This window comes from Aegilops tauschii, chromosome 5 (assembly GCF_002575655.3).
Source record: "Aegilops tauschii subsp. strangulata cultivar AL8/78 chromosome 5, Aet v6.0, whole genome shotgun sequence".
NCBI classification, from domain to species: Eukaryota; Viridiplantae; Streptophyta; class Magnoliopsida; order Poales; family Poaceae; genus Aegilops; species Aegilops tauschii.
In genome coordinates this window covers 388499783-388509298 of record NC_053039.3, presented here as the reverse complement: position 1 = coordinate 388509298, position 9516 = coordinate 388499783, and the positions used below count along the sequence as shown (strand labels likewise).

Below are 9516 nucleotides of genomic sequence, written 5' to 3'. Positions count from 1 at the left end.
CGCACCCACCACCGTGCCGACGGCCGACCAGCGATCAATCCGGCCGCGCCGCCGCGAACCGATCCGGTCACGGAAACAACTATTGGTGCACGATAATCTGTGTATCCGGAAATAATTCTGTCACGTAGGCAAAATTCAGAAACAATTATTGGTGCCTGCTACCCTGACAGTCAAATTCTTAGCATTACCAGACAACTAACTTCACCATGACAGCTTTGCTATGGGGAACCGGAAACCACATTAGGGAGTAGTACTCCCTCCATCCGGAAATACTTGACATTGAAATGGATGTATGTAGATGTATTTTAGTTCTAGATACATCCATTTTCATTAATTTGGTTGATAAATATTTCCGGACGGAGGGAGTACCATTTAATTTAAAACGAGCTCCGAGATTCCGTCAGATAAACTAATCCAGCAATTAAATACTATAAACGATGGGTTCAAGAATCATGACCAGGGAGATGCCGACTGTTGAGATCCAAATGACATATTTTACAACGGAGAAGATACCAATGGCGAGCCTAGATCATGGATTGGTTGGCTCCATGACAGACATAACTAAAGTATGTAGCAACTTGCATCGCATGCATCCATGTTCTTTTACCGGACAACAGCAGGAGCTAGGAAGCATCACCCTGACAGGCTATCCTAACCAACCAACTTCCTTTCTTCCTGATCTGAAATGTAAGAAAATGATGTAATTAATTAAAGAAGTTGCAAGAGGAAATTGTTACCTGCTATTGCAGCAAGATGGGGAATGAAGATAACTGGCTGTAACATCAAGCACTATGCAGTGGATATCATCACCAAAGAAGTAGAATGCGCTTACATAAAAGGTGAGCAAACAAGAAAGGAACGTGTGCGGCTGTTGAATTCATAGAAGTGTCGTCCTAAAAGGGGTTGTGTAACAGGGCGGCTAATGACATTAAAAATTGCATCAGGGAAGGAGCCAATATGCACAGAGTATCAGGGGATAGGGCCTAGGCATTTCCTTCAGTCAATTAGTTCAACGTGTTCATTTGACAGAATAATCGAAGTGCTAGATTCTCACGGTCTTGAAAAACGGTATCTAATTGGTAAGATTAAATACACCTTTCCTTTTCTGAGTGGAAGATTAAGTGACGACTAGCACTAGGAACTAATGAAGGGTGACAACTACAAAGATGCAGCCACACAAAAAAAGAATTGATATAAAAATGTACTGAGGGAGAAGAATTATGCATTCAACAAAGATGAACTGAACAGAACCCGTCAAAAAGATGAACTGAACAGAATGGCATATTTCATAGGTTGCTTCTTCTTTGACATAAGATATTCAGTAAACTTTGTGGCATAATGAGATGAGGTGAATTCAAGCATAAACAGTGTACCTAGCTGGTAATAAGTTTTTGCAGTCCGGATTCTACATCCATCTCTTTGTAGCTTTATTCCTTGAATCTTGGTGACTTTGTCTTCTAGTCTTTTTAAAGTCTCCATTAGAGGATATAAGTTGCTTCTGTCTACCAACCAAACTTGTTTCCACTTTAGGATTTAAACATTTCTCTTTGAGTGGGACAGTCGAGCGCACTGATGATTTTGCTGGAGGAACAGATGTTTTTCGCACTGATACTCTAGAGCTTCCTGTGGATTCACAGTCTCCTGGAGTGCCATCAGTGGGCTGCACATTAAGGTATTCTCTCGCTGTTACAGGAGACTCAGAATCCGATGATGATGGGCTAGTGCTACTCATATCATATAAAATATTGCTTGACATCACTGGGAGTTCAGAGCAGGCTGTATTTAAGTTGACAGAAGATGCTCTTTTAGCCCTTGTTAGTTCAACAACCTATTGTTATCAAACAAAAAGACACGAGAAGTCAGCATTTCACCTGAAAAAGATAATAATTTACAACTAACAATGTACACACAGTAGAACCTAGAATAACTGCTTACCATCTGCTTCAGAGCTGACATGTCTTTCTTCAGTTTGGATATCACCATGTTTTTCCTTTTGAGAATATCCTGCAGCTCTGCAATTCTCTACACACAAAAGGAGAAAAATGTTGTAAGAACATGCCGCCCACAAAGTAGAATGCAAGCATCGAGATAACACATACCTTGGCATCAGCAGTGCTAGATGTATGTGCAGCTGCAGTCAGTTCCTTTATAATTGCATCCTTCTCTTCACATTCCTTCTGAATGTTATACAACTCTTGTTCTGCTGCCAGTGAACTTAGCTGGATAGAATTTACCAGTGATATCACTAAGAATTTTTTGTGTTTAAACATTGATCAAAGAATGATGATAAGAGCACATTTGACATTAGCATAAAAAATGCATATGCCATGGAAACATGGAGGTGTATATGACCAGCACACACTATAATCATAAACGAATATAAACACAAAATAGATACTTCCGCCACAGAAAAGTCGTTCTTAGTTACCTGATTGTCCCCGTTTAAATGATTATCCACAGAGGATACGACACTCCAAATGTCTGAGAGATCCGACATCCGGCGCTCCTCATGATCCACAAGACTTACACTAGTCCTATCAACTACATCGCTCTTTGCATCATCCATTCCACAGAAATCCTGCACATTTGTCCAGCATAAGAGAATATAAGGGAGACAAAAGCAACTCTGGGAGCATACTCTTTGTAACATATACCTTTGTCTTGTAAGGAGTAGCAGCAGTCACTGGTTGTGAGCACGCACAGCATCTGGTTCCCTCCTCATCCATTAGCTTCTTGCTGCTTACCAACTCAACCTTTTCACTCTGGGTAGAAATGAAGCTGTCGCACTTGACATATTGCTGTTGCAGGGAGTGCATCTCGCCCAACAGATCATCCAGCTTCTGCTGCATGCTTTGCAGCACCTCATCCTGCACAACGAAAACATTACTTTGTCTGTTCACTTGTATTGCTGATTCAACAAGCTATAAAATAACTACAAAGTATTGCTACAAAAATACAAATGTGCAACGTTCTAGTGGAGGTGGAGCCCAATCGCCTATATATAATAAGAGATCCCATATAATAACTCGTTTAAACAGCAGAAACTTATACAGGCACGTTTGATAGCATAGGGCGGTCACTGTGTATCCAAATAAGATCGAACTGGATGAGATAAGTAGAAGCAAACCCTAAAATGGATCGATCGCTGGAGCTGCTCGATGCGGCGGGCAGCGTGGGAGCGGGAGGAGGCGGCCGCCACGGTGGCGACGAGGAGGACGCGGTGCATCGGGCTGAAGAGCTCCCACGCCGTCGCCTCGTCCGGCGGTAGGCCCGGCGCGGCCGCATCAGCGGACGCCGCCTCCTCGGCGCCGACGAGGCGGCCCTGGAGGGAGACCCACGCGTGGCGCCGCGGGCTCGCCGGCTCGCGGAAACGGCTCGAGAGGGCGCAGCGACGTCGAGAGGACGACGATGAGGAACGGACGGAAACGCGGGACGGAGGCGGTTCCGAAGGCGGGGTCGCCTCGCCGGCGGCTGGGGCGGGGGCGGGGGCGGCGACCATGGAAACGTGACGCGTTTCGATTTGGGGATTTTTCCGGCTGTGTTTGGGGCTTTGGGCGGGTGGCTTCGGGAAAGTGGTTTTCGAAATGCCAAGTCGAGGCGACGCGTAACGGACGAATCTTTGTAGATCCGGCCTATAAGATCAGTCCCTGCAAAGGGCCCAATCAAAATGTAACAGGGCCTAGTACTAACACCAGTTGGGCCTTATTTGACGTCCTTCCGTCTCCCAGGCCGAAATAGTCAGACGGCACGCCGACGGAACCACCGCAAGCAGCCATGGCGTCGGAGGCCGGCGCCGGCGTCGACGCGGACGCGTACCGCATCCGGCCGCTCGAGCTCGGCGACCTCTCCAAGGGCTTCTGCGACCTCCTCGCGCAGCTCTCCCCCTCCGCGCCCCTCACCGAGGACTCCTTCTGCTCCCGCTTCGCTGAGCTCGCGGCCCTGGGCGCCGACCACCTCGTCCTCGTCGCGGAGGACGCCGGCACGGGCCGCATCGCCGCAGCGGGGGCCGTGCTGGTGGAGCGCAAGTTCATCCGGCGCTGCGGCACCGTGGGGCACGTCGAGGACGTGGTGGTGGACGCCGCGGCGCGCGGCCGGGGGCTCGGGGAGCGCGTCGTGCGCCGCCTCGTGGAGCACGCGAGGGCGAGGGGGTGCTACAAGGTCATACTGAACTGCACCCCGGAGCTGAGGGGGTTCTACGCCAAGTGCGGATTCGTGGAGAAGAACGTCCAGATGGGGCTCTACTTCTGATCTAGGTCCACCCTTCTCGGATGGATCTCTTCCTGGTGATGTTTCCTAGCTGTTGCCTGTATCTGTATCTATAAATGTGATGGAATAATTTGTGCTTTTATGGTTTGCTTTCAATTAGTACAAAGATTTATGTTATCTGTCAATCCTTGCTGCTTTTGCATGAACTGGTAGTGATCGATATGGGTTGCTGATAACTATCAGGTCAAAATGTTGCGCATTTTTTTTATTCTGATGAATACAGCTTGTTGCAGTTGTATTGAGATGATGACATCCAAATATCCATCTCAGGCTTGCAGATAATTTTCACTTGAAAGTACTAAAAGTAATCTTGGAACCTCAGGGGAAAAAGTTATGTTGTAACATCATTTTGATTACACGTTTTCATTGGTAAAATCAAGAATACTAAATAAGAAAGCAAACTATTTCTAACTATGTTTGGACACTGGTGAGATTGTAAAAAGGGGATGGGCTGAATATTTGAGGAGAAGGCAGACTATTTTAGCATCTGTTGAATGTGTGACTTAACAGGACATCGATTTTGGTGAATGAAGATTATTTTTACCAGAGACTCATGGATGGTGGGATTAATGTTCACTGCGGCAAAAAAAGTACTCTACATGTGGAACTGTAATTGTCCGTTTTATTTTTGGTATTGCTTAGAAGATGTGGTGATCTGTTTAAGGTATTTGCATATGATAAATGATTTTTGTAAGGTGTCTGCAAATTTTGCTATAGAATTGTATGTCTGCAAAATGTGCTATAGAATAGTATGCTTTTCTGCATGTACTTAGAGGAAACTGTTTACTTATCATGTTTACTATGTTAGGGATACTCCATTCTTTGTCACACTGCACTATTTTTCCTTCGATGAAATTTTCCTATAGCATTGTTTTGTGATTATGTAAATGAATATGCTAGTCATCTAAATTTTTGTGATTCAACTTCTAGTGACAAAATTGTACAGTTTGAATCTTGAGATGGCCTTCTACCATCCTTTGGCACTCGTCTTTCCCCGCCACCAAAAAAGGGAAAAGAAAAACTTTTGGCGCTATTTGAGTTGGAGGATGGTGTTACTGTGTTAGGGTGGTTGGTGCACAAAAGTTGAAATTCTTGCTATGAATGCTCCAATCACTTAGAGGGGAGCCTTGGCGCAGCGTTAAAGGGTTCGAGTCTTGGAAACAACCTCTTGCAGAAATTCCGGGGAAGGGTATGTACAAAAGACCCAAAGTGGTCGGACCCCTCTCGGTACCCTGCGCAAGCGGGAGCTGCGTGCACCTGGCTGCCCTTTTTTAATGCTCCAATCACTTAGAACCTACCGAGTCATTCGTATGGGCTGCTCAATTCTGAATGTTGTGTGAATGAAATTTCGTTGACAAATGGTTAAACTTGATGTTTACAAGATTTATGGATGGTACATTCATAACGAGTACTCATTTTACCTCTCTTTGGAAGTGGCATTTTCACTGTCACTCTATCTCTTTTCGTGAGTGCTCTTTGCTTTTTTGTGCAAGTGGTGGATACATATACAGCTACCTTGGCAGAAGATGTGCTTATAACAGTTAAGCCCATCTACAAACCTTTGTATCCTTTATGGGCGCTTGTACGTACTGGAAGCTTCGAAACTTTCAGACCATGTAATATTCAGTTACAACAACCCGGTACTTTTGCTTCAGATTCAGAAAGAATTCAGCTCATTCCTTCTGCTTAAAAGTTTCACTTGTTTATTTTTAGCCTTCACTTGATCTACCATTCATGTTGACCCATGACAGGGAACTACGTAGATTATTTCATCCACAGCAACTGATTTTTTTGATTTTGTTCTCAGCTATACTGGCGGTCTTTTTGAAGAAGGTGGCCATATCTTGTTAGATGAGGTCGGAAACGGTATGATGATTTCTGCTGTATCGCCCTGTGCTGTTAGTGTCTGGTGGGTAGTCAAAACTCACAAGGGTCGAGCCTGAAGAAAGCCCTAGTGGTAGATGAATATTCCGCAGTTGACTCGCATATACCTGTGAGTAGTGGGAAGGGCAAGTTGACAAGAGTCCTAGGAAGGGTAAGGTGGAACAGTGGGACTGGGACTATATCTGAGCTAGTAGTGCGAAAAATCTCACCCGACTCTGACGCTGGGTGCTAGTGGATCCCTGATTCAGCTTGTGCTGGATTGCTTCTTTTATCATCTTTTGCTCTTATTTGCCTGAATTCTGAAAATCAGTTGATCTGACTGTAGGTCATAGAACTCATAGTACGACCGAGCACCTGATGATCTTTTCGTGAATAGGCCACAGTGGTTTTTGAAATTCATAGAGTGTAGCTTATGGGAAGATTACATTATCGTCGAAAGTTGGGAGTTGAACCCTAGAGCAAAGCTTCTGAAGTTCATACCGACTGCGTCTTTTCTGCTTTAATGCTGTTGAGGAAAATGCCCGCTTTTTGGTCCTGTGATGAAGTCGGCGCGAGTGCGGAGCAGATCCTGCCATGGACATGGAGCGCATGGAAGAAGATGAGGTTAGTCTGCACTCTGCACAGGATCTCGAGAGCTTTCACATGGAGGATCCCCATGGTGGAGGGAGGGAGGCATTATTGACGAATTGCACAGGTACTGGCTGCATCTTGGCCGGATCACCATGATCCATCCATTCCATCCACTCTGCACTACGTACCCTGCGATCAAGCCGATTCCATCCAGATCTGCGTGACAGCTTCCTTGCCCAATCAAGGCTGAGGTATCTTCATGCGGCTTTGTGCCGCCAAAGCTGCACAGTAGTACATTGTATCCCGGAATGATGCGGTGTAGTACAGTGCTACCTAGTGGTGTGCCAACTTTTAACTGGACTCCACTGTTGGTGGTGTTGCAGTGCTTTGCTCGATCATCCAGCCGTGCTGCCCACCTTTGTTTCTCTGAACACGCTCGTGCCGTTTTACCGATTTGTGCGCACAGTCGACTCTTATCGAGGCGGTACCATGTGTCTATTTCGGACCAAACCTATCCCTATCCGATCACCACTCCTACTCCTTGAGAGACCGCTAGGTGCGGTGCAGTGGGATCAGTGTACTCCCCACGGCACCTCCTTCAGTCTGGACAAGCGACAAGGCACGGGATCATTTGATTCATTGTCGTGCAACGTATAGGGGCTGATGATTATTAACCCGTGACCTCGCCGTAGCAGAGTGCTAAGAAGAGTGGAAGTACAATTGCCCTCTAATTAGAACAGCAATGCTATCGGGCATTCGCTGTTGTTTGATTAGAACATTCGAAGAGGACGCTTTTGGCCCGATTGAACAGCCTACCAACGTCCACCCACTCGGATCGAGCGGTGCATGTTATCTCAGCCTGACGCCGTGGAGTGGTAGTGGAGCCGCCGGCGCGTGCGTACGTCGGCCGGCCCGTCGCCCACCTCCGTACGCCGTACGTTGAAAAACCGGGCGGAGCTAGCGCATCCAAGGGAAGCTCCCTAGAGCCATCGATCAATGGCGCTGGACCGCGGCGCAGTGGCAGTGGCAGTGGCAGAGCCACCATTACGGCGCTACCCATCCCTGCATGCACCGGGGGGCGCCGTGGTCCTCCGGCGTCTCCCTGCCCGTGGAAGCCAAAGCCTCGTGGAGGAAGGACCAGCGTAACGGGAGCGCCCGCCGCTCACTCCTCGCTGCTAATGCAGCGTCCCTCCATTACGTGTGGTAGCGCATGCAGTGTAGGTTGGTGCCGACGTTGCCGTACGTGGTGGACCGGTGATGGCTGGCTGGCTCCACGGCGTAGCGCGAGGGCAGAATAGAAAGCCTCGCCCGTACGTGCGGATGGGGATGGCACGTACTGTAGCTCCGTGTCATATCCGTCGAGGCTCGACCGGCCGGAGATCAGCTAGCATGGCCTCCACTCCACACGGTCGTTATGTTGTTATAAACTGTAACTAGAATCAAGGCGCAAGAAATTGAGTAATACGTACTATATATGTACTACACTTCCGTCTCATAATATAAGGGCGTTTTCTACACTACGCTAGTGTCAAAAACGCTCTTATATTATGGGACGAAGGGAGTAGAGTATATACATAGAAAGAGAGGGACAGCACAACATGTGTTCTTAGTAAGTTTATTTAATGGAAATGAATTAGCATACGCATGGACCCAGCATAAATTTAGAACCTTCAGATAGCATAAATTCATAGTTCATGAGATCTAAACAGGAAAAAAAAAACGTCCTATGATAATGTGAGGTGAAGAGGATAGAGCGCTCATTCACGAGAATTTTAGTTATTATTCTTTCCTTGGTCGGTCCGATGCATGCATAGTCTAAATTTAGCATACTACCTTCCAGTTGATTGGATAAATAGTGCATTCGTCACTTCTATTCACTATGGTCTTTACAAACACTTAGGGCTGCCATGTGCGTGCTATCCAAAAGAAGGCCCAAATGGACAATCATCTCAAATGATCAAAGGATTGCAACCTGTGAAATTGACCAAAGTCATATGCCCTCTACATGGTTGATGAAATTTCATAGGTTACAATCCTTGGAGATTACAAGATGCTCCATCCGTCCAGATTGGACAATTTTTTTTGGGTAGCACTCACACTTGGCAGACTTAAGTCTTTTGTGGTGATTGCGGCATTGCTCAAATTTGCTATTGGCACAAAACATGTGGTTATAGACTTATAGTCCTTCCCAATTAGCTCACATATAACACATCAATACCTCAGGGAGACATAGTTCGAGGAGCACAAGAGCCACTTGGAACAAACAGGTTAGTTACATTACTTTTTTGGCAGTTCTATACTATCTCTAGATTTCCTAAAAATTATGCGTCAAGCAACTCCCAAAGAAACCCCATGTTAATCGGCAAAAGTAAACATCTTGCCAACCATCTAGCGAAACAAAATTATAAGGATCACGTCAGATCAAAACTTTGCCATATTAAGATATGGAATCGGTGGTGTAGTTTGTAGCTCAATCCTATCATATTGGGCTCAAATTATGTATTTCATATCTGTTTCATCCCCTATTAATTTATGTCGTTATAAGACATCTTCCAATTTTTCTATTTCCGGGCCTACGTCGGATGCTCATGCTAAATTGAGTAGCAAACAGAGGTAGATATGCTAGACATGATGACATGTGCCACATGGAGGGGCAACACTAGTAGAAAACAGGGCATTGGTTCGGCCCTCGTAATACCATTAATCCCGGTTCGCTCACGAACCGGGACCAAAGGAGGCAACTGTCCCGGTTCGTGAGCCCAGGGGGCCGGCCGGGCCACGTGGGCCATTGGTCCC

The 9516-nt window shown here is 46.4% G+C and overlaps 2 protein-coding genes across 2 annotated transcripts; one reads left to right on the top strand and one right to left on the bottom strand.

Annotated features, from left to right (window-relative positions):
• Nucleotides 1-395: 395 nt before the first annotated feature.
• LOC109762781 (uncharacterized) lies at nucleotides 396-3587 on the bottom strand. The gene is made up of 7 exons (XM_020321653.4): nucleotides 3128-3587; nucleotides 2655-2867; nucleotides 2429-2578; nucleotides 2100-2219; nucleotides 1936-2022; nucleotides 1374-1828; nucleotides 396-680 (listed from the first exon to the last, which is right to left on the bottom strand). The coding sequence occupies exons 1-6, from the start codon at nucleotides 3497-3499 to the stop codon at nucleotides 1406-1408; spliced, it is 1365 nt and encodes a 454-aa protein (XP_020177242.1). The 5' UTR covers nucleotides 3500-3587; the 3' UTR covers nucleotides 396-680; nucleotides 1374-1405.
• A 93-nt stretch (nucleotides 3588-3680) lies between these two features.
• Nucleotides 3681-4442, top strand: LOC109762778 (glucosamine 6-phosphate N-acetyltransferase 1). The gene has a single exon (XM_020321650.3). The coding sequence runs from the start codon at nucleotides 3775-3777 to the stop codon at nucleotides 4246-4248; it is 474 nt and encodes a 157-aa protein (XP_020177239.1). The 5' UTR covers nucleotides 3681-3774; the 3' UTR covers nucleotides 4249-4442.
• Nucleotides 4443-9516: the final 5074 nt, after the last annotated feature.

What these genes read in the sequence shown, in the direction of transcription:
- LOC109762781 (XM_020321653.4), bottom strand. Translation starts at nt 3,499, where the DNA reads ATGGTCGCCGCCCCCGCCCCCGCCCCAGCCGCCGGCGAGGCGACCCCG. An exon ending in ATTTAAACGGGGACAATCAG is followed by an intron (nt 2,220 to 2,428) that starts GTAACTAAGAAC and finishes AATTCTATCCAG; the next exon opens with CTAAGTTCACTGGCAGCAGA. An exon ending in CTAGCACTGCTGATGCCAAG is followed by an intron (nt 2,023 to 2,099) that starts GTATGTGTTATC and finishes TTTTGTGTGTAG; the next exon opens with AGAATTGCAGAGCTGCAGGA.
- LOC109762778 (XM_020321650.3), top strand. Translation starts at nt 3,775, where the DNA reads ATGGCGTCGGAGGCCGGCGCCGGCGTCGACGCGGACGCGTACCGCATC.